Source organism: Aotus nancymaae, unplaced genomic scaffold (genome assembly GCF_030222135.1).
Source record: "Aotus nancymaae isolate 86718 unplaced genomic scaffold, 86718_ANA_hifiasm-v0.15.2.pri h1tg000292l, whole genome shotgun sequence".
Taxonomy (NCBI): Eukaryota; Metazoa; Chordata; class Mammalia; order Primates; family Aotidae; genus Aotus; species Aotus nancymaae.
Genome location: NW_026988707.1, coordinates 4,192 through 30,721, shown reverse-complemented (window position 1 = coordinate 30,721; position 26,530 = coordinate 4,192). Strand labels below are relative to the sequence as shown.

The following is a 26,530-nucleotide window of genomic DNA, read 5'->3' as shown; positions in this document are numbered from 1 at the left end:
GCTGGGACCCACGGCGAGAACACGTGCTGTGTGACACGCCATCATCACACAGGGGCCTCCTGGGACCCACGGCGAGAACACGTGCTGTGTGACACGTCATCATCACACAGGGGCCTCCTGGGACCCACGGCGAGAACACGTGCTGTTCCCATCCCAAGGCGGGAGGTCAGTGAAACTGAACACCCCCCACCTGGCTGAGTTTGGTTTGGCAAGGATGCCGGTGACTGGGAAGTGGGCAGTGGCAGGGAGGAGGGGGAGCCTGGGTTTCCCACCTGGCAGGGAGCAGCCACCAGGGGCTTGGCGGGCAACAGAAGCCCAGGCGGGACGAGCAAGCTCAGGAGCCTCTGCCACGGCTGATGTTAGCGCGGAAGGCGCTGCACCCCGACACTTCCAGTGGCTCCAACACGCACGCCCCACAGAAGATGCATGTCCCGCTGCAGCCAGCCACGTCCACGTGCGAGGTAACCACCTAACAGACTCCACAGCCCTCGCAGAAGAGCTCCGCCCCCCCTGAAGGGCAGACAGCTTCCTCATCCATCCACGTGTGACCTAACCACCCAAGAGACTCCACAGCCCCCACAGAGAGTCACGGCCCCGCTGCAGGGCAGAGGGCTTCCTCGTCCAGCCATGTCCACGTGCGAGCAAACCACCTGAGACTGCAACCAGCAAGCACACACCTCCCGCAGATCCTGCTCGGAGCTCATCTCACTCGGAGCGGTCTCCAGGTTAGGAGGTTTTAAAGAAACCATGCTTGTAACACAAACTCACAGCCCCTACCCACTTACAGGCAAAATGTCAAAACCTGGGAGACCGAGATCAGATGAAAACTCTGGAGTGTAAAAGCCGACGTGATCTTAAAGAAAAAATTTCAATTAAAGTATCAAAAGAAGTGGGTCTCCCTCCCTCCAAACCGGCCGCTTTGGCTCAACCTGACGTTTAGCCCGCTAGCTCCAGACCCCTGGAACTGAGTTTGAAAAACGCCCACCACGCACACCCAACCGGCCTGGGTGAGGTTCCGCCACAGCAAAAGCCGAAGCTCTCAACTTACACAGAGGTTGTCAAGGGAAGACTCACACGTTTAAACGACACGGTGCCCGTACGACTAAGCTACACAGTGTACAAGGGGGACAGACACACAGCTTACTTCCCTGAGCACAGATGACACTTCAAAGCCGGCCAGGGTGGAGGCTCGCGCCCCTAATCCCAGCACTTTGGGAGGCAGAGGTGGGCGGATCACCTGAGGTTAGGAATTCGAGACCAGCCTGGCCGACATGGTGAAAACCCGTTTCTACTAAAAATAAACACTGCCCGGGCGTGGTGGCGGGTGCCCGTAATCCCAGCTACTCGGGAGGCTGAGGTTGCAGAGAGGCGATACCGCGCCACTGCACTCTAGCCCGGGAGACAGCGAGACTCTGTCTCAGAAAATAAAATAAAACAAAAACACGAGTAAAAGCACACTGGACAAACGGTCTGGCTTAAAGAAACAAGAAGGGTGAAGGACTTTCCCCGCGTTTATCACCGGCAATCCAGGGTATTATTTAAAGGAAAAATCTGTGCGCAGCGAACCCCTGAGGCACTGGCGGTTCTCAGCCCGCCTGGCTTATGTCAGCAGCGTGCCACACTCACAGCTAGACTCCCGGGAAAGCAGCGGGTGCTCTTTTCCAAGCCGGCTTTTCCCACCTAGCTTGGCGCAGCTTCCCGAAGAGCAGCACCCGGTTTTCGGCGGCGCGTGGCCCGGGTGGGTCCCCTGCGCCCACGACTGACCCTGAAAATCTTGGGTTGGGGCCCTGCCGGGGACACCGGCTGCCAGGAGTGGCGGTGGAGGGGGAATACCCGCGTGGGGCCGGGAGGGACACCGGGTGCGCGGCCAGGAGCGGCAGCGGGGAGGTCCCTGACGGTGCGCGGCCAGGAGTGGCGGGGTGGGGGTCCCCACGCGGGGCCGGGAGGGACACCGGGTGCAAAGCCAGTAATGCCGAAGGGAGTCTCTGCTTGGGGTTGGGAGGGACACTGAGTGCGCGGCCAGGAGCGGCGAGGTAGGGGTCCCCGACGGTGCCTGGCCAGGAGTGGCGGGGTGGGGGTCCCCACGCGGGGCCGGGAACGACGGTGGGTGCAGGGCCAGGAGCGGCGGTGGAGAGGTCCCCGACGGGTCACGGCCAGGAGTGACGGCGGGGAGGGGGGTGTCCCCGCGCGGGGACCGGGAAGGGGAAGGACGGCGGGCGCAGGGCCAGGAGCGGCGGTGGGGGGGGGGGGCGGTGTCCCCGCGCGGGGCAGGGAGGGCAGAGCTCGCGGAACCAGGAGGCTGGGCCGGGTTTCGGGGGCGGGTGTGGGGAGGGGGGAATCCGCGGGGCGCGCGGGGCTGACCTGCTGGAAGGCCTTCAGCCGCTTCTTGAACCGCGAGGGCAGCACGAAGTCGCAGCCGCGGGCCAGTGAGGCCAGCTCCTGGCGCAGGTCGGGGTCCTGGCGCAGCGAGCGCTCGCGGAGCCTCATGCCGTCGGCGCGCGGGGCTCTCCGCGGGCCGGGCCGGGCGCCACGCTCTCGGGGCAGGGCCCGGCCGGGGCCAGCGGGGCGCTGCAGGCGGGGCCGGGGCTCAGCGCGCTCCATGCGTCGCCCGCCAGGCGCTCTGGGGCCCGGGCCGGCGCCGCGCGCATTCCTCAGGCCGCGGAGGGCGCATGGCGCCGGGGGTGGGGGCGGCCGCCCCTCCCGACCCGAGACTGTGCGGACCCGGCGCTGCCCCCGGTCCTCGGCCTCCGCTCCCCGCACGGGCTCGGCTCCCTCCGGTCCCCTCTGCGCCGCTCGCCGCACTCCGCCGCCCGTCCGCGCACAGGGCGTGCACCGCGTGGGCCGTCACGTGGCTCGCCAGGCGCGCGCATCAACAGGTCTCCGAGGGGAGAGCCTGGGGGCGGGCGGCCCCGAGAAGTGAGCCCCGCCACGACAGCAGCAGAGCCGGCTGCAGGCTCGGCCCCTCCAGGACCCCGGGCACGCCAGGTGCGGCTGCGCCTCCGCAAACACAGGCTGAAGCAGGCCCGGCACCCAGGCGCGCCTGCATCCCCGCCCCTCCCCACACTTGCAGAGTTTCTGGCACACAGCTAAGCGGCGTGGGCATCTAGGGTCTCAGTCTCACCTTCTGTCCCACTGCTCACGGGGACCGCGGCGGGGAAGCGGGACTGGCAGCTTTTGAACTGAGCTGGCATCAGGGGCCCGGCACGCTTATCCCACCGGGACGCAGGACACCTTCGGCCGAAGGTCAGACCCTGCGCACAGCCCTGCCAGGCGGGACGCTGTCAGCAGAAGGCCTCCCAGCTCCCCGATCAGGAAGGGCCTGCGTGACGACGTGCGTTTGCTACAGTCAGTGAACCCTGGACGGGTCACTATCGCCCTGGGTCAACGGCGTGCACTGTGGGCGCTGTCCCGCTGCCGCAGGCTCTGTGGGTCTGGAAAAGCGCATGATGACACGGATCTCCCACCGTGGGGTCACACGGAGTAGTTTCCGTGCCCTGAGAAACGCGTGTGCCACAGAGGCCCCCGTCCCTCCGTCCCTCCCTCCCTCCTCACCCCAGCACCCGCGATCTGTTTCCTGGTGTTCCTTTTTCCGGGTATCCTAGACTTGGAACTACGCAGCGTGCACACAGACGGGCCTATTCTTCTAAAACCTTCCTCACGGCCTCTCACGCCCAGCACAGCGCCCACCCCAGCGCCCACCCCGACGCCCCTTCCAGTTCTCCTGAGGGGTACGCCTGTCCACTTCCTTCTCCAGCTGCCTCCCTTCCCAGCCGCGCCCGGATCCTTCCATCCTTCTCATTTCCTCCTTGTCCTTCAGGATTCCGAAGCCAGCCTCTGACCCTCTAGGTCTCCAAGCGGAAGCTTAAAGGCAGCAGTGGAGGAAATGTGGTCCTATCTCCGGGAGACGATTTAAACGAGTGCACCCAGTGACCCATGATATGTGCACAAACTCACAGGGCACGGGTGCCGCCCCTTGAATTCACACCAGCACCACGCGTGGGGTTCAGACCAGTACCACACGTCAGACCAGAACCACAGGCTCAGCTCAGACCAGAACCACAGGCTCAGTTCAGATCAGAAGCACACGCTCAGTTCAGACCAGAACCACACGCTCGGTTCAGATCAGAACCACAGGCTCGGCTCAGACCAGAACCACACGCTCAGTTCAGACCAATATCACACGCTCCGTTCAGACCAGAACCACAGGCTCGGCTCAGACCAGAACCACAGGCTCGGCTCAGACCAGAACCACAGGCTCGGCTCAGACCAGAACCACACGCTCCGTTCAGACCAGAACCACACGCTCCGTTCAGACCAACATCACACGCTCCGTTCAGACCAGAACCACACGCTCAGTTCAGACCAGAACCACACGCTCCGTTCAGACCAGAACCACAGGCTCAGCTCAGACCAGAGCCACAGGCTCAGCTCAGACCAGAACCACACGCTCCGTTCACACCAGAACCACAGGCTCCGTTCAGACCAGAACCACAGGCTCAGCTCAGACCAGAACCACGCACCCCATCCTGCTATGCTGGCTGACAACCAACCTCTCCTGCTACACCGGATGACACGCGCTCCATCCAGCCACACTGGGTGACACGTGACCTCTCCTGCCACGCCGGGTGACACACACCCCTGTGGACTCTACTGCCATGATTCCTCTTTCCGTACAAGACTTTTGGAACACGGCCTGAAAATCCTGAAGTGCACGCATACAGAGACATGTCAAGCCTCTCATCTGCAGTCCTCAAAGCACCTCCAGATGCAGCCCCACTGCGTCCCTGCAGCTCCCACGGCCTGCCCCGATGCAGAACCCGCACCCGATTCCCGATGCAGCCACAGGGTCGGCTACACGGGAGGGGGAGGCACAGGGCCATCACACCCATCGGGGTGGGGACAGCACCGTGTGCTCTCAACAGGGCCACCACGGGGGAGTCTATACACTACCATGTACAGGGACACGGCCGTCCACGGTTGACGGGGCAGCCACGGGGCTGTGTTCACTACCGTGTACACAGATGGGGCCGTGCACACTCAACAGGGCTGTCACAGAGCTGTTTCTGCACCACAGGCAGCGTGGAATCCGTGAGGCCTGTTTTCAGCGTGTTTCCCCAACACCCCTACACGGATGAGACAACATTCCCCCCTGGGCTGATGAAGGCCCTCACGGCACCCGAACCTCCACTCTCCTCTCATGGGGACACCATCCACCATTAGCCTGTAAACCTCCTCAAATGCCCAGAAGACCTTTACGGAAAACGTTCACAAACATCTCTTCCCTTTTCATTCTCACTAAACACACATCTGTTCAGACCATTTGTTTTAGGATAAAGATGTGTGTTCAATGAGCACGCCTAAGTCCTTCTGTGAGGTCCTAGGTCTGAAAGGCTCACGATGGCGACCTGGCCTTTGTGAGGAAGTATTTTTCTGAGCATCGAAACCTAAAAGCATAGCTCGTAACAGGCAAAGCCACGAGACGGGAAGACCGCCCAGAATTCCCGTCCTAACCCCGCGGGCGCCGTGTGCAGAGCGTGGCGGCTTCCTCCCTGTTTCGCAGGCCCTAACAGGACGGGCTGCAGTGGATTCGAAACCTGTCCGCCTCGTCTCAGGAAACGGCACGGTTCTCTCTGTCCACGGAAGGCCGGGGAGGGAGGGACGAGGCTCCTCAGAGTTTCCACGGTTGCAGAATCTCGAAGGTTACACACCTTCCTTCCTCCTCACGAGACCGCCATCGGTGCCGACTCTGAAAGCGCGAACAGATCGCCGTGACGCCGGCCGGAAGAGCGGAACGCAGACAGGCACGCGCCTGGCACGAGAGCTGCGGTCCCTGGGCAAGCTCAAGGCTCCCGCAGGAAACCTTCAGAAAGCCTGAGCTCCCACCCTGAGCGTTCTGGGTGCTTTTCTGTCCTGTAACGTGTTTGTTATGAGCTCTAATGAAACGTTAAGATAAGCACGGCTGTGTCTGTGTGTGCATGCACCTGTGTGTGTGCGCACCTATGTGTGTCTGTATCCACCGTGTGTGTGTATGCACCTGTGTGTATGCACCTACATGTGTGTGCACCTGTGTGTATCCCGTGTGTACGTACCTGTGTGTATGTACCTATGTGTGTCTGTATCCACCCTGTGTGTGTATGCACCTGTGTGTATGCACCTATGTGTGTGTGTTTATGCACCTGTGTGTATCCCGTGTGTATGTACCTGTGTGTGTATGCACCTGTGTGTGTCTGTATCCACCCTGTGTGTGTATGCACCTGTGTATCCCGTGTGTATGTACCTCTGTGTGTACGCACCTATGTGTGTATGCACCTGTGTGTATCCCGTGTGTATGTACCTGTGTGTGTACGCACCTATGTGTGTGTGTATGCACCTGTGTGTATGTACCTGTGTGTGTACGCACCTATGTGTGTGTGTATGCACCTGTGTGTATCCCGTGTGTATGTACCTGTGTGTGTACGCACCTATGTGTGTGTGTATGCACCTGTGTGTATGTACCTGTGTGTGTACGCACCTATGTGTGTGTGTATGCACCTGTGTGTGTCTGTATGCACCTGTGTGTATCCCGTGCGTATGTACCTGTGTGTGTACGCACCTATGTGTGTGTATGCACCTGTGTGTATCCCGTGTGTATGTACCTGTGTGTGTATGCACCTATGTGTGTGTGTATCCACCTGTGTGTATCCCATGTGTATGTACCTGTGTGTGTACGCACCTATGTGTGTGTGTATGCACCTGTGTGTATCCCGTGCGTATGTACCTGTGTGTGTACGCACCTATGTGTGTGTGTATGCACCTGTGTGTATCCCGTGCGTATGTACCCGTGTGTGTATGCACCTGTGTGTGTCTGTATCCACCCTGTGTGTGTATGCACCTGTGTGTATCCCGTGTGTATGTACCTGTGTGTACGCACCTATGTGTGTGTGTATGCACCTGTGTGTATCCCGTGTGTATGTACCTGTGTGTGTACGCACCTATGTGTGTGTGTATCCACCTGTGTGTATCCCGTGTGTATGTACCTGTGTGTGTACGCACCTATGTGTGTGTGTATCCACCTGTGTGTATCCCGTGCGTATGCACCTGTGTGTGTACGCACCTATGTGTGTGTGTATGCACCTGTGTGTATCCCGTGCGTATGTACCTGTGTGTGTACGCACCTATGTGTGTGTGTATGCACCTGTGTGTATCCCATGCGTATGTACCTGTGTGTACACACCTATGTGTGTGTGTATGCACCTTTGTGTATCCCGTGTGTATGTACCTGTGTGTGTATGCACCTATGTGTGTGTGTATCCACCTGTGTGTATCCCGTGTGTATGTACCTGTGTGTGTATGCACCTATGTGTGTGTGTATGCACCTGTGTGTATCCCATGTGTATGTACCTGTGTGTGTATGCACCTATGTGTGTGTGTATCCACCTGTGTGTATCCCGTGTGTATGTACCTGTGTGTGTATGCACCTATGTGTGTGTGTATCCACCTGTGTGTATCCCGTGTGTATGTACCTGTGTGTGTACGCACCTATGTGTGTGTATGCACCTGTGTGTATCCCATGTGTATGTACCTGTGTGTGTATGCACCTATGTGTGTGTGTATCCACCTGTACCTGTATGTATGTGTATGCATCTATGTGTGTGCCCCGTGTGTGTATGCACCTATGTGTGTGTGTATCCACCTGTGTGTATCCCGTGCGTATGTACCTGTGTGTGTATGCACCTATGTGTGTGTGTATCCACCTGTGTGTATCCCGTGCATATGTACCTGTGTGTGTATGCACCTATGTGTGTGTGTATGCACCTGTGTGTATCCCGTGCGTATGTACCTGTGTGTGTACGCACCTATGTGTGTGTGTATGCACCTGTGTGTATCCCGTGTGTATGTACCTGTGTGTGTACGCACCTATGTGTGTGTATGCACCTGTGTGTATCCCGTGTGTATGTACCTGTGTGTGTATGCACCTGTGTGTGTGTATCCACCTGTGTGTATCCCGTGTGTATGTACCTGTGTGTGTACGCACCTGTGTGTGTGTGTATGCACCTGTGTGTATCCCATGTGTATGTACCTGTGTGTGTATGCACCTATGTGTGTGTGTATCCACCTGTGTGTATCCCGTGTGTATGTACCTGTGTGTGTATGCACCTATGTGTGTGTGTATCCACCTGTGTGTATCCCGTGTGTATGTACCTGTGTGTGTACGCACCTATGTGTGTGTATGCACCTGTGTGTATCCCGTGTGTATGTACCTGTGTGTGTATGCACCTATGTGTGTGTGTATCCACCTGTACCTGTATGTATGTGTATGCATCTATGTGTGTGCCCCGTGTGTGTATGCACCTATGTGTGTGTGTATGCACCTATGTGTGTGTATTCACCTATGTGAATGTGTGCACCTGTATCTAGTGTATGCAGCTGTGTGTATGCATCTGTGTGTCCCCGCGCCCCACCCTCCCCTCTGCCCATGTGCACCGCGGTCACTGCGCTACATGTCCCCGCGCCCCGCCTGACCCTCTGCCCATGTGCACCGTGGTCACTGCGCTCCGTGTCCCCGCGCCCCGCCCGACCCTCTGCCCATGTGCACCGTGGTCACTGCGCTCCGTGTCCCCGCGCCGCGCCCTCCCCTCTGCCCCAGGAACCGTGGTCACTGCGCTCCGTGTCCCCGCGCCCCGCCCGCCCCTCTGCCCATGTGCACCGCGGTCACTGCGCTCCGTGTCCCCGCGGCCCGCCCGCCCCTCTGCCCATGTGCACCGCGGTCACTGCGCTCCGTGTCCCCGCGCCCCGCCCGCCCCTCTGCCCATGTGCACCGCGGTCACTGCGCTCCGTGTCCCCGCGCCCCGCCCGCCTCTCTGCCCATGTGCACCGCGGTCACTGCGCTCCGTGTCCCTGCACCCCGGAAGCTGCCGGGAGCGCGGAGACTGCAGCGGCTGGAAGGTGAGTGGCAGCCTCGGGCTCCGGATGGCGGGAATGTGGGAGCGCGGGGAGGTTGTCACTCCTGCTCGTCCTCCCGGGACCCTTCGCCGGAGCGACGGCGGGACGTTCAGCGGGAGACTCGCCGGGGGTCTGTGCGCCGCGCGCCTGGCAGCTCCGGGCTCCCTGTGACCCTTGCAGGCCGGGACGCTCCTGGAGGGAGTTCTCTGCTGGGTCCGGGGGACCCCGTGCCCGGGACGGTGATGACGTTCTCCGCTGGGTCCGGGGGACCCCGTGCCCGGGACGGTGCTGACGTTCTCCGCTGGGTCCGGGGGACCCCGTGCCCGGGACGGTGCTGACGTTCTCCGCTGGGTCCGGGGGACCCCGTGCCCGGGACGGTGCTGACGTTCTCTGCTGGGTCCGAGGGACCCCGCGCCCGGGACGGTGATGACGTTCTCTGCTGGGTCCGGGGTACCCCGTGCCCGAGACGGTGCTGACGTTCTCTGCTGGGTCCGAGGGACCCTGTGCCCGCTGACGTTCTCTGCTGGGTCCGAGGCACCCCGTACCCGGGACGGTGATGACGTTCTCTGCTGGGTCCGGGGGACCCCGTGCCCGGGACGGTGATGACGTTCTCCGCTGGGTCCGGGGGACCCCGTGCCCGGGACGGTGCTGACGTTCTCCGCTGGGTCCGGGGACCCCGTGCCCGGGACGGTGCTGACGTTCTCTGCTGGGTCCGGGGGACCCCGTGCCCGGGACGGTGCTGACGTTCTCTGCTGGGTCCGGGGGACCCCGTGCCCGGGACTGTGTTGACGTTCTCTGCTGGGTCCGGGGGACCCCGTGCCCGGGACGGTGCTGACGTTCTCTGCTGGGTCCGCGGGACCCCGTGCCCGGGACGGTGCTGACGTTCTCTGCTGGGTCCGGGGGACCCCGTGCCCGGGACTGTGTTGACGTTCTCTGCTGGGTCCGGGGGACCCCGTGCCCGGGACGGTGCTGACGTTCTCTGCTGGATCCGAGGGACCCTGTGCCCGCTGACGTTCTCTGCTGGGTCCGGGAGACCCCGTGCCCGGGACGGTGCTGACGTTCTCTGCTGGATCCGAGGGACCCTGTGCCCGCTGACGTTCTCTGCTGGGTCCGGGGGACCCCGTGCCCGGGACGTGCTGACGTTCTCTGCTGGGTCCGGGGGACCCCGTGCCCGAGACGGTGCTGACGTTCTCTGCTGGGTCCGGGTGACCCCGTGCCCGGGACGGTGCTGACGTTCTCTGCTGGGTCCGGGGGACCCCGTGCCCGGGACGGTGCTGACGTTCTCTGCTGGGTCCGGGGGACCCCGTGCCCGGGACGGTGCTGACGTTCTCTGCTGGGTCCGGGGGACCCCGTGCCCGGGACTGTGTTGACGTTCTCTGCTGGGTCCGGGGGACCCCGTGCCCGGGACGGTGATGTTCTCTGCCTGGTCCGCGGGACCCCGTGCCCGGGACGGTGCTGACGTTCTCTGCTGGATCCGGGGGACCCTGTGCCCGCTGACGTTCTCTGCTGAGTCCGGGGGACCCCGTGCCCGGGACAGTGATGACGTTCTCTGCTGGGTCCGGGGGACCCCGTGCCCGGGACGGTGTTGACGTTCTCTGCTGGGTCCGGGGGACCCCGTGCCCGGGACGGTGTTGACGTTCTCTGCTGGGTCCGGGGGAACCCGTGCCCGGGACGGTGATGACGTTCTCTGCTGGGTCCGGGGGACCCCGTGCCCGGGACGGTGTTGACGTTCTCTGCTGGGTCCGGGGGACCCCGTGCCCGGGACAGTGCTGACGTTCTCTGCTGGGTCCGGGGGACCCCGTGCCCGGGACGGTGATGATGTTCTCTGCTGGGTCCGAGGGACCCCGTGCCCGGGACGGTGATGACGTTCTCTGCTGGGTCCGAGGTGCACGGGATAGCGCGGCCGTGGGGACCCCAACCCAGGCGGAGCCGAAGGAGTTAAGAAATGCACACAGAGAAAATAAAACGTGGTTTCCCAGTGTGGGGATCGGGGGTGAGACTGTGATCCTCGTATTCTTTTTTTATTATTTTATTTTATTTTGTTCCTCAGCTGGATCTTTTTTGCTGCTCGGTTATTTTATTTTTATTTATTTAGTTTTAAAATTTTTATTTTTTTTAAAAAAAAGACGGGGTTTCACCATGTTGGTCAGTCTGGTCTTGAACTCCCGACCTCAGGTGATCCGCCCTCCTCGGCCTCCAAAGTGCTTGGATTACAGCTGGGAGCCACCACGCCCGGCCAGTTTTTTAATTTAAAAAAAAAAAATTTTTTAAAGGCGGAGTTTGACCGTGTTGGCCAGTCTGGTCTCGATCTCTTGACCTCGTGATCCGCCCGCCTCGGCCTCCCAAAGTGCTGGGATGACAGGCCTGAGCCACTGAGCCCGGTCCCTCGTATTTATTCTTTACTTTCCAGTGACAAGTTGTTTTTTCCTTTTCTTTCTTTCTTTCTTTCTTTTTTTTTTTTGAGACAGAGTCTCTCCCTGACCTGGGCTGGAGTGCAGTGGTGTGATCTCGGCTCACTGCAACCTCCACTTCCCTGGTTCAAGCACTTCCCCTGCCTCAGCGTCCCCAGTAGCTGGGATTACAGGCGCACGCCAGCACGCCCGGCTAGTTTTTTTTTGCATTCTTAGTAGAGATGGGTTTCACCATGCTGCTCAAGCTGGTCTCGAACTCCTGACCTTGTGATCTGCCGTCTTCAGCCTCCCAAAGTGCTGGGACCGCAGGCACCACCTCCGGTGACAAGTTTTAAGGCAGGTGCTCTGTTCTTTGATCGGTTAAGGCTTAGCTATCTGGCAGCTAGTGTGTGTTCGCTACACGTGAAGATAAACTAGACCACGCTCTTTACTAAAGGAAGGCCGGGGCGGCGGCTCAAGCCTGTAATCCCAGCACTTTGGGAGGCTGAGGCGGGCGAATAACGAGGTCAAGAGATCGAGACCATCCTGAGCAAGACAGTGAAACCCTGTCTCTAAAAAAAAATATATAAGAAGAAGAATAGAGGAAAGAGTCCGATCTCCTGTGTTCAAAGCACGGATTCCTCTGGTGTGAGACGTATTCACACTGGTTAGTGTTTTATGAAGCTTTGAGCAGTTTTCTGCCGGAGTCTGGGCACTCACCTCCTTCCGTGGACTCAGCCAGCAGCTATTCCCTGCGTGCGTGGGTTCTGGGTGCGTGTCACGGCCACTCACGCCTCTGGGACGTGGGTCACAGCCACTCACGCCTCTGGGACGTGAGCTTCCGGAGGAGTCAGCGGGCGGGAAGGTGTGTGTGGGTGTGTCACCTGGCCTGGCGGGTCCCCGGGCTTCTGGGCCCGTCCGTCATCGGACTGTGGAGGCCACAGGGTGGAGAGGACCTGCCGAGGGAAGGTCAGTGCTCTGTGGGGTGGCCCCCAGACCCCAGGCAGATGTGCCGTCCGGACGACCGGCAGAGGGGGCCGGGGGTGGGGGCCACCTGGAGGCTGCTGCCTGCCGCATTGTGTCACATGTGGGGAGCGGTTGGGGGGACTTGGGGACAGGTGGGGACGCCCCTCAGTGCTCAGGGGAGCTGTGGTGTGATGGAGGGGTCGGGGGACGTGGGGACAGGTGGGACAGGAGGGGACGCCCCTCCATGGTCGGGGGAGCTGGGGTGTGATGGAGGAATCGGGGGGACATGGGGACAGGTGTGGGGCCAGGTGGGGACACCCCTCATGCTCAGGGAAGCTGGGGTGTGATGGAGGAATCGTGGGGACATGGGGACAGGTGTGGGGACAGGTGGGGATGCCCCTCATGGTCAGGAGACCTGGGGTGTGATGGAGGGTTCGTGGGGGATGTGGGGACAGGTGTGGGGACAGGAGGGGACGCCCCTCATGCTCAGGGGAGCTGGATGTGATGGAGGCGTCTCCAGCCAGAGGGGACGGACAGAAACGGGAGTAGGGAGTATGGCAGCAGCCGTAGCTGACGGAACCCTCTGGTGAGACCCCAGCACTCCTAAAAATACAAAGAATTATCCGGCAACGGTGGTGTGTGCCTGTAACCCCAGCTACTCTGGAGGCTGAGGCAGGAGAATTGCTTGAACCCGGGAGGGGAGGTTTCAGTGAGCCGAGATCGCACCACTGCACGCCAGCCTCGGAGACAAGCGTGAAACTCCCATCTAAAAACAACTTTTTTTTTTTTTTTTAGAGACACAGTGTCTCACTCTGCCTCCCGGACTAATTTTTTGTATTTTTAGTAGAAACGGGGATTTCTCCATGTTGGCCAGGCTGGTCTCGAAGTCCTGACCTCAGGTGATCCGCCCGCCTCGGCCTCCCAAAGTGCTGGGTTTCCAGGCGTGAGCAGCTGCACCTGGCTAAGAGCAACTAATTCCTAACTCCTCCTGTGTTTGGGGCCCAAGGTGGGTTTGCAGTTTGGAGTCTGCTGAGGCGAGTCTCTTCTCTAGGAGATGGGGGCTCCTTCCCTTCCTCCATGTCCCATTTCTGTGTTTTTTTTTTTTTTTTTTTTTTTTTGAGACAGAGTCTCGCTCTGTCACCCAGGCTGGAATGCGGTAACATGATCTCAGCTCATTGCAGCCTCCGCCTTCTGGCTTCAAATGGTTTTCCTGCCTCAGCCTACCAAGTAGCTGGGATCACAGGCATGTGCCATGACACCCGGATACCTTTTCTATTTTTAGTCGACATGGAGTTTCACCATGTTGGCCAGGCTGGTCTTGAACTCCTGACCTCAGGTGGTCTGTGTGCCTCAGCCTCTGAAAGTTCTGGGATTACAGGTGTGACCCAGCACACCCGGGCCCTCCTGGGTCCCATTTCTAAGAGGACACCCCAGGTCCATCTGGAACATTCCTCAGATCTGAAACTGTCAACAGACTGATTTAGTCCTTAAAAATCTTACATACAACTGGGCACAGTGGCTCGTGCCTGTAATCCCAGCACTCTGGGAGGCCAACATGGGTGGATCACCTGATGTCGGAAGTTCAAGACCAGCCTGGCCAACGTGGTGAAACCTTGTTTCTACCAAAAATACAAAAATTAGCTGGACATGGTGGTGCGTGCCTGTAATCCTAGCTACTTGGAAAGCTGAGGCAGGAGAATCGCCTGAACCTGATGGCAGAGTTTGCAGTGAGCTGAGATTGCGCCACCGCACTCCTGCCTGGGCAACAGAGCAAGACTACATCTCAAAAAAAAAAAGAAAGAAAGAAAGAAAGAAAGAAAGGAAAAAAACATAGGAAGGGCAGAATGGCCATGTTCCTGCTGATGTGACAATATCCAGACTCAAATGTGCCTATGGAAGGCATCTTCCAACCAACTGTTGAAAGGAGAGCTGTCCCATCAGAGAAGTAGCTTAGAGCCTGATTTAATTTAATTTAATTTGATTTTATAGAGACGGGTTTCTCCATGTTGGTTAGGCTGGTCTTGAACTCCCAACCTCAGGTGATCTGCCTACCTCAGCATCACACAGTGCTGGGATTACAGTCGCCCGCCACCACGCCTGGCTAATTTTCCTACTTTTAGTAGAGACAGGGTTTCACCATATTGGTCAGGCTGGTTTTGAACTCCTGACCTCAGGTGATCCACCCGCCTCGGCCTCCAAAGTGCTTGGATTACAGGTGTGAGCCACCATGCCTGGCTAATTTTCCTACTTTTAGTAGAGATGGGGTTTCAACACGTTGGCCAGGCTGGTCGCGAACTCTTGAACTCGTGATCTGCCCACCTCGGCCTCCCAAGGCCAGAACCTCACGTTTAACGCTAGGAGAGGGGAATGAAGAGGCGGGCAGAGGACTGGCGATGTGTGTGATGAAGAGGGTTTCTATTTCCACTAGGAGGCGCTGTTGGCTTAGAAATACCACGTGCTGGTCACAGCATGAGCACGTTTAGGTGAAATGACCGGGACGCACGTGGAGTGGTTTTAAGGAGCGGAGTTTATTAGTCCAGAAAGGAGGGAAGAAGAAAAGCGCTCCCGGCTACAGAGACAGAGAGGGATTCTAATAATAATGAGAAACCCTGGCCGGGTGCGGTGCCTCACACCTGTCATCCCAGCACTTTGGGAGGCCGAGGCGGGTGGATCACCTGAGGTCACGAGTTCAAGACCAGCCTGGCCAACATGGTGCAAAACCTCGTTTCTACTAAAAATACAAAAAAAAATAGCCTGGTGTGGTGGCGGGTGCCTGTAATCCCGGCTACTTGGGAGGCTGAGGCAGGAGGATCGCTCAGACCCAAGATCGTGCCACTGCACTCCGGCCTGGGCAACACAGCGAGATGCCATCTCAAAACAGAACAGAACAAAACCTGTTTTCCATGTTTTTTTTTGTTTTTGTTTTTGTTTTTGACACAGAGTCTCACTCCATCGCCAGGCGCCAGGCTGGAGTGCAGTGGTGCGATCTCGGCTCACTGCAACCTCTGCCTCCCGGGTTCAAGCAATTCTCCTGCCTCAGCCTCCCTAGTAGCTGGGATTACAGGCGCCCACCACCAGGCCTAGCTAAGTTTTTTGTATGTTTAGTAGAGACGGGGTTTCACCATGTTGGCCAGGATGGTCTCGATCTCTCGACCTCGTGATCCATCCGCCTCGGCCTCCCAAAGTGCTGGGATGACAGGCGTGAGCCACGGCGCCCGGACTTGTTTTCCTTGTTTTATAAGCCTGGGAACCTTCCTCAGAGAGATTTCCCATACCAGGGCCCGATACCCCAACAGATGGAGGCGGAGCCCCTGTGGGGGCCAGGCTGGGAGGTGCAGGACCTGGGCCCCCCCCCAGGAAGTGCATTACGTGGCTCTTTCACACCCAGGATTGAGGCCCCCGTGCCTGGTACACCCCACATATGGGAAACCCCACAGCTGGGAGACGCCCTGGAATCACCTATGGGGACCTTTTCACTGTCCTAGGCAGCAGGCTTTAACATATGATCTCAGGGTGGGGGCTCCCCAGAAGGCAAGAGATATGCTGCAGTCACCCCAGGAAAGAGGCCTTGCGAACTCCTTGTTGGGGTGGGGGTTGCCCCGGGTGGCTCTGGACCTCTGTCTGTTTCCCTCTCTTTCTCTCTCTCTCTCGGTTCCAAGAGAACTCTTCCATGACACTGTCGGGTTCTGCAAACGGGGCCCCGCAAATTAAACTGTGGGAAGGAAAAAAAAATTCCTCTTCAAAGTTTTGTTTCTTAATAAAAATTCATAAGTGTTAGAAATAATAGTTTTAAACATTTCCTTCAAAAGCCTTCCCTTTTTGCTGGAAGCCCCATCCTAAGTAGCTGTTAGACACGCCGTGCTCACAGGCACGCAGTACATTCTACGTCCCTGTACTTTCACCGAGGTATCACTGCTGGACGTGCTCACAGGCGTGTCCCAGCTCTCCATGGCTTTCACCTGTTTAGAAAAGTTTTAAGTTGTCAGCCAGTCAGGTTTTAGTTTAGATGGTGAGGTCTGGCTCCGGCCCAGGGAGATCAGACACGGCAGGAAGGACGAACCTACACGTGTCAGGGATAAATGTGTGTGTTTTCCTTTGTTCATTGTACTCTCTTGGCACGATGGCTAGTGAGGGTCCCCTTTCTGCAGGAAGTTAGCTAATTTTTGTATTTTTAGTAGAGATAGGGTTTCACCATGTTGGCCAGGCTGGTCTCGAACTCCTGACCTCGTGATCCGCCCGCCTCGGCCTCCCAAAGTGCTGGGATGACAGACATGAGGCACTGTGCCTGCCGACAGCACAAATGTAACCACGGAAAAACCTCTTCTCCTCTTCTCCTCTTCCTCTTCCTCAGGGTTCACCTCTGATGGGCGGGCAGGCGAGTGCTTCCAGCAGCTTCTCAGGCCTGGGCTGCAGAAATGCGAACGAGGACTGGATGTCGGCGCTGTGTCCCCGGCTCTGGGATGTGCCCCTCCACCACCTCTCCATCCCAGGTGAGGGCGGGAGGGCCGGGGGTCGTTGCCCCGTGTTCCCCAGTGGAGGTGCCAGCTGTAGGAGCAATCCTGGGTGTAGGGAAATCCCACAAAGCACGCTGATGTGGACACACATGCACAGTGCACACATGTGTGCGTATACATACACACATAGGCATGGGTGTGCACACACATATACACCACCATTGACACACGTGCATAACTTGCATTATACACAGGTACACACGTGTGCATATACATACATAGGCATGGGTGTGCAGACACACACCACCATGCACATACGTGCATAATGTAGTCACAGGTATGCACACATGCACATAGGTACACACACATATACACATGCACACACATGCGCATAGGTATGCTCACACATGCACACGTGCACATAGGTACACACACTTATACACATGCACACACATGCACATACGTATGTGCACACGTGCACATAGGTACACACGTATACACATGCACACACACATGCACATAGATATACGCACACACAGGCACATGTGCATAGAATGCACACATATGAGAAAACATGTATACACATGTATATGCACACGCATGTAGGTGTGCACATATGCACACATGTATATACACATACACACATGCACATAGGCATGAGTATCCACACACATGCACGCATGTACTCATCTATATGCACAGATATAAGTACACACACATGCACACGTGCACATAGGTACACACGTATACACATGCACACACACATGCACATAGATATACGCACACACAGGCACATGTGCATAGAATGCACACATTTGAGCAAACATGTATACACATGTATATGCACACGCATGTAGGTGTGCACATATACACACATGTATATACACATACACACATGCACATAGGCATGAGTATCCACACACATGCACGCATGTACTCATATATATATGCACAGATATAAGTACACACACATGCACACGTGCACATAGGTACACACGTACACACATGCACACACACATGCACATAGATATACGCACACACAGGCACATGTGCATAGAATGCACACATATGAGCACACATGTATACACATGTATATGCACACACATGTAGGTTTGCACATATGCACACATGTATATACGCATACACATATGCACATAGGCATGAGTACCCACACACATGCACGCATGTACTCATATATATGCACAGATATAAGTACACACACACATGCACACGTGCACATAGATACACGCATGCACATATGTATACACACTTGCACATATGCATGGATATGCACACAAGCATACAGATACGTGCATGCATGTACTCGTATATACACGCACACAGGTAGAAGCACACACACACTTGCACGTGTGCAGATACATACATGCTCTGGGGGGAGGCCGCTTCCCGCCTCTCCTAGCTCCTGGGGGCGCCAGGTGTCCTGGGCCTGTGGCCCCATCGCTCCAGCTCTGTGTCCGTATTCATGAGGTCTTCTCTGTGTCTCTGTTTCCTCCTCTTTTTTTTTTTTTTTGAGACTGAGTCTTGCTCTGTCACCCAGGCTGCAGTGCAGGGGTGCGATCTCAGCTCCCTGCGACCTCCCCTCCTAGGTTCAAGCGATCCTCCTGCCTCAGCCTCCTGAGTAGCTGGAACTGCAGGCTCCCGCCACTGCGTCCAGCGAATTTTTGTACTTTTAGTAGAGACGGGGTTTCGCCATGTTGGTCAGCCTGGTCTCGATCTCCTGACCTCGTGATCCGCCCACTTCGACCTACCACAGTGCTGGGCACAGATGTGAGCCACTACGCCCGGCCTCTCTGTCTCTCAGATGGACACCTGTGACCGTATTTGGGACATGCCCTACTCAAGCGTGACCTCACTTCAGCTTAATGACATCCGAGGGGACCCTGTTCCCACACGGGTTTGTCCTCAGGTTCCAGTGGATGGGAGTTTCGGGGGACAGCGTCCACCCAGCCCCGCCATGCCTGTGCCTGTGCTGTAAACCTGACGCTGAGTGACTCACAGCGGGCGGCGGGGATGGGGCTGACGGGTGACATGCCCGCGTGTGCTCTGCCCGCAGGGAGCCATGACACCATGACGTACTGCCTCAACAAGAAGTCACCCATTTCCCAGGAGGAGTCCCGGCTGCTGCAGCTGCTCAACAAGGCTTTCCCCTGCATTACGCGCCCCGTGGTGCTGCAATGGTCCGTCACCCAGGTAGGCTCTGCATCCCATGATGCTGAGATGGTCTCTGTCCCAGGTAGGGACTGAGTGATGCTGAGATGTCCCCTGTCCTACATAGGGACGGAGTGATGCTGAGATGTCCCCTGTCCTACGTAGGGACGGAGTGATGCTGAGATGGTCCCTGTCCCAGGTAGGGACTGAGTGATACTGAGATGGTCCCTGTCCCAGGTAGGGACGGAGTGATGCTGAGACGGTCCCTGTCCCAGGTAGGGACGGAGTGATGCTGAGATGGTCCCTGTCCCAGGTAGGGTGTGAGTGATGCTGAGACGCTCCGTGTCCCAGGTAGGGACTGAGTGATACTGAGCTGGTCCCTGTCCCAGGTAGGGATGGAGTGATGCTGAGATGGCCCCTATCCCAGGTAGGGACTGAGCGATGCTGACATGGTCGTTACCCAGGTAGGGTCTGGGCCCCGTGATGCTGAAATGCTCCGTCACTCAGGTAAGGTCTGATTGGGTCCCCAAGGGCTCAGGAGGCAGAGCATGGCCGCACATTTGCAGGGAGATAGGATTAAACACAGAACCTCTGCCTGCCCAGAGCCCCCTCCCCGAAGGAAGAAGAGAGGGTCCCCATGTTGTTACGTTGTATTATGTTAACTTGTTTTTGAGACGGAGTTTTACTCAGTGGCCCAGGCTGGAGTGCAGTGGTGCGATCTCAGCTCACTGCAACCTCCACCTCCCGGGTTCAAGCAATTCTGTGCCTCAGCCTCCCGAGTAGCTGGGATTGTAGGCGCCCGCCACCACGCCCGGCTGATTTTTACATTTTTCAGTAGGTACGAAGTTTCACTATCTTGCCCAGGCTGCTGTTGAAATCCTGACCTCGTGATCTGCCAACCTCAGCCTCCCAAAGTGCTGGGATTACAGACATGAGCCACAGCACGCGGCCTCTTTTCTTTCTTTCATTTTTATTTGTTTATTTATTTTTCTTTTGAGATGGAGTATTGCTCTGTTCTCCAGGCGGGAATGCAGTGGCGCGATCTCAGCTCACTGCAACCTCCGCCTCCCAGGTTCAAGCCATTCTCTCCCCCCTCAGCATCCTGAGTAGCTGGGACTACAGGCTCACCTAGCATTCTTTTGGTATTTTTAGTAGAGTTGGCATTTTAGCATGTTGGCAAGGCTGGTTTTGAACTCCTGACCTCAGGTGATCCACCCGCCTCGGCCTCCCAAAGTGCCAGGATTACAGGTGCACCCAGATTCTTGGGAATATGGCCTTGTCTGTCATCCAGGCTGGAGTAGACGGTGTGATCAGAGCTCACTGCAGCCTCCGCCTTCCCAGTTTACATGATCCTCCTGCCTCAGCCTCCTGAGTAGCTGGGATTATGGGCGCGTGCCATCATGCCTGGCTACCTTCCTTAAATTTCTTTTTTTTTTTTTTTTTTAAAGACGGGGTCTCACCATGGTGGTCAGGCTGGTCTTGAGCTGCTAACTTCAAATGATCCACCTGCCTCAGCCTCCTGAGTAGCTGGGATTATGGGCATGTGCCATCATGCCTGGCTACCTTTCTTTACTTTCTTTTTTTTTTTTTTGAGATGGAGTTTCACTCTCGTTACCCAGGCTGGAGTGCAATGGCGCGATCTCGGCTCACCGCAACCTCCGCCTCCTGGGTTCAGGCAATTCTCCTGCCTCAGCCTCCCGAGTAGCTGGGACTACAGGTGTGCGCCACCATGCCTGGCTAATTTTGTATTTTTAGTAGAAACGGATGTTGACCAGGATGGTCTTGATCTCTTGACCTCGTGATCCACCCACCTCGGCCTCCCAAAGTGCTGGGATTACAGGCATGAGCCACTGCGCCCAGCCTTTTCTTTAATTTTTTTTTTTTTTTTTTTTGAGACGGAGTTTCTCTCTTGTTACCCAGGCTGGAGTGCAATGGCGCGATCTCGGCTCACCGCAACCTTCGCCTCCCAGGTTCAAGCAATTCTCCTGCCTCAGCCTCCTGAGTAGCTGGAATTACAGGCACCCACCACCATGCCTGGTTTTTTTTTGTATTTTTGTAGAGATGGGGTTTCACCATGTTGGCCAGGCTGGTGTTGAACTCCTGACCTCATGATCCACCCGCCTCGGCCTCCCAAAGTGCTGGGATTACAGGCCTGGGCCATCGCAACCAGCCCCTATTTCACCTTTTTATGTTAATAATTTTGCCACTCCTGGCCAGGCATGGAGGTTCATGTTTGCAATCCCAGCACTCTGGGAGGCCGAGGCGGGCGGATCACCTGAGGTCAGGAGTTCGAGACCAGCCTGGCCAACATGGAGAAACCCCGTGTCTACTAAAAATACAAAAATTAGCCAGGTGTGGTGACGTGTGTCTGTATTCCCAGGTACTCGGGAGGCTGAGCAGGAGAATCTCTTTTTTTTTTCTCTTTTTTTTTGAGACCGAGTTTCGCTCTTTTTACCCAGGCTGGAGTGCAATGGCGCGATCTTGGCTCACCGCAACCTCCGCCTCCTGGGTTCAGGCAATTCTCCTGCCTCAGCCTCCCGAGTAGCTGGGATTACAGGCACGCACCACCACACCCGGCTAATTTTTTGTATTTTTAGTAGAGATGGGGTTTCACCATGTTGACCAGGATGGTCTCGATCTCTCGACCTTGTGATCCACCCGCCTCGGCCTCCCAAAGTGCTGGGATTACAGGTGTGAGCCACTGCACCCGGCCCCAGGAGAATCTCTTGAACCCGAGGCAGATGAATCACAAGGTCAGGGGTTCAAGACCATCCTGGCCAATATGGTGAAACCCCGCCTCTACTAAAAATACAAAAAAAAAAAAAAAATTAGCTGGGCATGATGGTGGGCACCTGTCATCCCAGCTACTTGGGAGGCCGAGGCAGAAGAATCGCTTGAACCCAGGAGGCGAAGGTAGCAGTGAGCCGAGATCACGTCAGTGCACTCCAGCCTGGGTGACAGAGCAAGAATCCGTCTCCAAAAAGAAAAAAAAATTTATCAGGCCGGGCGCGGTGGGTCACAGCTATAATCCCAGCACTCTGGGAGGCCGAGGCAGGCAGATCACCTGAGGTCAGGACTTTGAGACCAGCCTGACCAACATGGTGAAACCCCGTCTCTATTAAAAATAGAAAAATTAGCCGGACGTGGTGGCGGGTACCTGTAATCCCACCTACTCGGGAGACTGAGGCAAGAGAATCGTTTGAACCTGGAGGGTGGAGGCTGCAGTGAGCCGAGATCACGTCTCTGCACTCCAGCCTGGATGACAGAGCGAGACTCCGTCTGAAGAAAATAAACCAGGGTGTGCAGTATGAGCCCTGAAGCCACGGCGGCCAGCAGGGAGACATGACGGACCCTCCGCCCACAGGTGCTGGACGTCACGGAGCAGCTGGACGCCGGCGTGCGGTACCTAGACCTGCGGATTGCGCACATGCTGGACGGCTCCGAGAAGAACCTGCAGTTTGTCCACATGCTGTACACCACGGCGCTGGTGGAGGTACGGCCGGGCTGGGGGACGCACGGGAGCGCTGAGGAGGCGGCCGGCCTCCCGTGGGGAACGAGACGGCCATGGGGACGGGAGGTTCCTGACCTTTAGTGGGATGACGATGTCAGCTGCAGGGCCAGACAAGAGACCAGGAGACGCTGAGGCCTGCTGACCTGTTAGGACCAGGTACTTTTTTTTCCTTTTGGAGACGGAGTCTCGCTCTGTCACCAGGCTGGAGTGCAGTGGCGCGATCTCGGCTCACTGCGACCTCCGCCTCCCGGGTTCAAGTGACTCTCCTGCCTCAGCCTCCCGAATAGTTGGGACTACAGGCGCCCGCCATCACGCCTGGCTATTTTTGTATTTTTAGTAGAGACGGGGTTTCGCCATGTTGGCCAGGCTGGTCTCAAACTCCTGACCTCAGGTGATCCACCCGCCTCGGCCTCCCAGAGTGCTGGGATGACATGGGTGAGCCACCACGCCTGGCTGAGTTGGCTCGCTGCAGCCTCCTGTCTGCAGGAGGATACACCTGTCTCAGCTTACCAACTACCTCTAGCTTGGACTAGAGGTGTGAACCACCACACCTAATTCTTTAATTCTTATTTTTTGTAGCCATGTTGCCCAGGCTAATTTCAAACTCTTGGGCTGAAGGCAATCCTCTGGGATCGGCCTCCGCCTCCTCCCAAAGCACCAGATTTTTTGAGACAGAGTTTTGCTCTGTCGCCCAGGCTAGAGTGCAATGGCACGATCTCAGCTCACCGCAATTTCCACTTCCTGGGTTCAAGCGATTCTCCTGCCTCAGCCGCCTCAGTAGCTGGGATTATAGGCGCCCACCACTACTGTTTAGTAGAGACAGGGTTTCACCATGTTGGCCAGGCTGGTCTTGAACTCCCGAGCTCGTGATCCACCCGCCTCAGCCTCCCAAAGTGTTTGGATGACAGGCATGAGCCACCGTGCCCGGCCAGAATTTCACGTGTGGTTTATAGCACACGTGTTGGGTCCTCCTCCCTCCGCAGCGTCCCGACTTCCTGGCCTTCCTCCGTCCCGGGTGCCCCCACGTCCCCGGCTCTCCTCTCTCCCGTGCACCGCTGAACCCTGGTTCTTGGCAGGAGATGCCGACGCTAAGGCAGCTGTGGGCACGGGGCCAGCAGGCCATCGTGTCCTATGAGGACGAGTGCTCCCTGGCCCGGCACCGGGAGCTGTGGCCGGGAATTCCCTACTGGTGGGGGAACAAGGTGAAGACGGACGCCCTCATCCGATACCTGGAGACGATGAAGAGCTGCGGCCGCCCAGGTACGAGGTCACGTCCCGTGGGGGTGGCGTCCACGCAGCCGCCCGTGACTCCCTGCTTCAGGCCGGGTGCACAGACTTGCCTTCACCTCTACGTGAAAACAATTTAAACGTAATCTGAGGCCGGGCACGGTGGCTCACACCTGTCATCCGAGCACTTTGGGAGGCCGAGGTGGGTGGATCACCTGAGGTCAGGAGCTCGAGACCAGCCTGGCCAACATGGTGAAACCCTGTCTCTACTAAAAAAAAAATTACCCAGGCGTGGTGGCGGGTGCCTCTCACCCCAGCTACTCAAGAGGCTGAGACACAAGAATCGCTTGAACCCGGGAGGCGGAGGTTGTAGTGAGCCGAGATCGCGCCACTGCGCTCCAGGCTGGGCAACAGAATAAAATTCCGTCTCAAAAAAAAACAAGAAACAAAAAACCCCAGCTGACAGGCTGGGCAAAGGAGCAGGATTTTGTTAACCTGGATTGTTGCCCTTACCCAGGAATGACGTTACACAGTTTAGAAATATGTATTTGTTTGTTTGTTTGTTTGTTTTTGAGACGGAGTTTCACTCTTGTCACCCAGGCTGGAGTGCAATGCCACTATCTCAGCTCACTGCGTCCTCCGCCTCCCAGGTTCAAGCGATTAAATTCTCCTGCCTCAGCCTCCCAAGTAGCTGGGATTACAGGCATGGGCCACCACGCCCAACTAATGTTTTGTATTTTTACCAGAGACGGGGTTTCACCATGTTGGTCAGGCTGGTCTCAAACTCCTGACCTCATATGATCCACCCGCCTCGGCCTCCCAAAGTGCTGGGATGACAGGCGTGAGCCACCGCGCCCGGCCTTAACCTTCTGCTGACTTTGCTGTCTTCTGGGCTTGGAGTGAGCTCAACTGGGCAACAGAGGGGCACGGGAACCTACCTACCCCTGGGGAAGCTCCTTCAAGCACACCCTGCAGCCCCCCTCGCCCCGCCCCCACACAGATTCTGGCTCAGCAGATCTAAGTGGACCCTCAAAATTTGCCTTTCTAATTATGCAGGGACCCCATTTCCACAATCACTGGTCAGTGTCAACACTATAAGCCTCATAACAAATGGCACAGACTTCGTGCCGAACACAGCAGCGTTCTTCTCTGTCTCCCACATGGGGATCAGGACGTGGACATCTTTGGGTCATTATTCTGTGTCCCACATGGAGAATAGGATGTGGACATCACTGGGGCCATGATTCTGTCTCACACATGGGGATTAGGATGTGGACATCTCTGGGGCCATTATTCTGTCTCCCACATGGGATTAGGATGTGGACATCTTTGGGGCCATTATTCTGTCTCCCACATGGGATTAGGACGTGGACATCTCTGGGGCCATTATTCTGTCTCCAACATGGGATTAGGACGTGGACATCTTTGGGGTCATTATTCTGTCTCCCACATGGGGATTAGGATGTGGACATCTCTGGGGCCATTATTCTGTCTCCCACATGGGATCAGGATGTGGACATCTTTGGGGCCATTATTCTGTCTCCCACATGGGGATTAGGATGTGGACATCTTTGGGTCATTATTCTTTCTCCCACATGGGATTAGGACGTGGACATCTTTGGGGTGATTACTCTGTCTCCCACATGGGATTAGGACGTGGACATCTTTGGGGCCATTATTCTGTCTCCCACATGGGATCAGGACGTGGACATCTTTGGGGCCATTATTCTGTCTCCCACATGGGATCAGGATGTGGACATCTTTGGGGTCATTATTCTGTCTCCCACGTGGGGATCAGGACGTGGACATCTTTGGGGCCATTATTCTGTCTCCCACATGGGATCAGGACGTGGACATCTTTGGGGTCATTATTCTGTCTCCCACATGGGATTAGGACGTGGACATCTTTGGGGTCATTATTCTGTCTCCCACATGGGGATCAGGATGTGGACATCTTTGGGGCCATTATTCCTGAGAATTGAACCTCTAACCATGTGGACAGGAGGGGTAAAGGGGAGGGTGGAGGCAGGTGGCTGTGTGACATCTCCCCGACCTCACTGTTCCAGGAGGGCTGTTTGTGGCCGGCATCAACCTCACTGAGAACCTGCAGTACATCCTGGCGCACCCGTCGGAGTCCCTGGAAAAGGTGACGGTGCCCAACCTGTTGCGCCTCCGCGCGTGGGTCCGGGAGCAGTGCCCGGGGCCGGGGTCCCACTGCACCAACGTCATTGCGGGAGACTTCGTCGGCGAGGACTTCGTCAGCGACGTGATCGCACTCAACCAGAAACTGCTGTGGTGCTGACGGAGACCCTTCCGAAGTCCGGGGCGCGGCGGCTGCAGGTTCATCCCCAACGTCCCAAGTATTGTGCCTTATGTGTGGGCCAGATGTTGGTGATCAGGGGATCCATCCTGTGCCTTTTTTCTTTTTGTTAAGGAAAAGAGACGGGGTCTTGCTGTGCTGGCCAGGCTGGTCTCGATGGGGTCTCGCTCTGCTGGCCAGGCTGGTCTCGATGGGGTCTCGCTGTGCTGGCCAGGCTGGTCTCGATGTGGTCTTGACTTCCTAGCCTCAAGTCATCCTCCCAGCTCGGCCTCCCGAAGTGATGGGATGACTTATTTCTGTATTCTTCCTGCTGTGCCGTCTGCAGCCCTCACCAAGCCCCAGAAACATGGCCCTCCCACAAGTCACTAATTGCTAAACACAGTAACAACCCCCTTGGGAGCTGGCCTCCCCCGTGCAAGCCAGGAAACCCCTCGGCTAGCTCCCACACGCCAAGTCAGTACTTCCTTTTTTGAGACAGAGTCTCGCGCTGTCGCCCAGGCTGGAGTGCGGTGGCGCGATCTCGGCTCACTGCAACCTCCGCCTCCCGAGTTCAAGCGATTCTCCTGCCTCA

General features: G+C 57.0%; 1 protein-coding gene across 1 annotated transcript in view; it reads left to right on the top strand.

Annotated features, from left to right (window-relative positions):
* LOC135273157 (PI-PLC X domain-containing protein 1-like) overlaps nt 1-25,941 on the top strand; it is a 195,471-nt gene extending 169,530 nt beyond the window's left edge. The window contains exons 3-7 of the mRNA XM_064372070.1: nt 16,630-16,768; nt 18,807-18,943; nt 22,266-22,394; nt 23,489-23,672; nt 25,706-25,941. Of these exons, the coding sequence (XP_064228140.1) occupies nt 16,642-16,768; nt 18,807-18,943; nt 22,266-22,394; nt 23,489-23,672; nt 25,706-25,941 (813 nt within the window). The 5' untranslated portion in view covers nt 16,630-16,641. The remainder of the gene's footprint in view (nt 1-16,629; nt 16,769-18,806; nt 18,944-22,265; nt 22,395-23,488; nt 23,673-25,705) is intronic.
* The last annotated feature ends 589 nt before the right edge of the window (nt 25,942-26,530 follow it).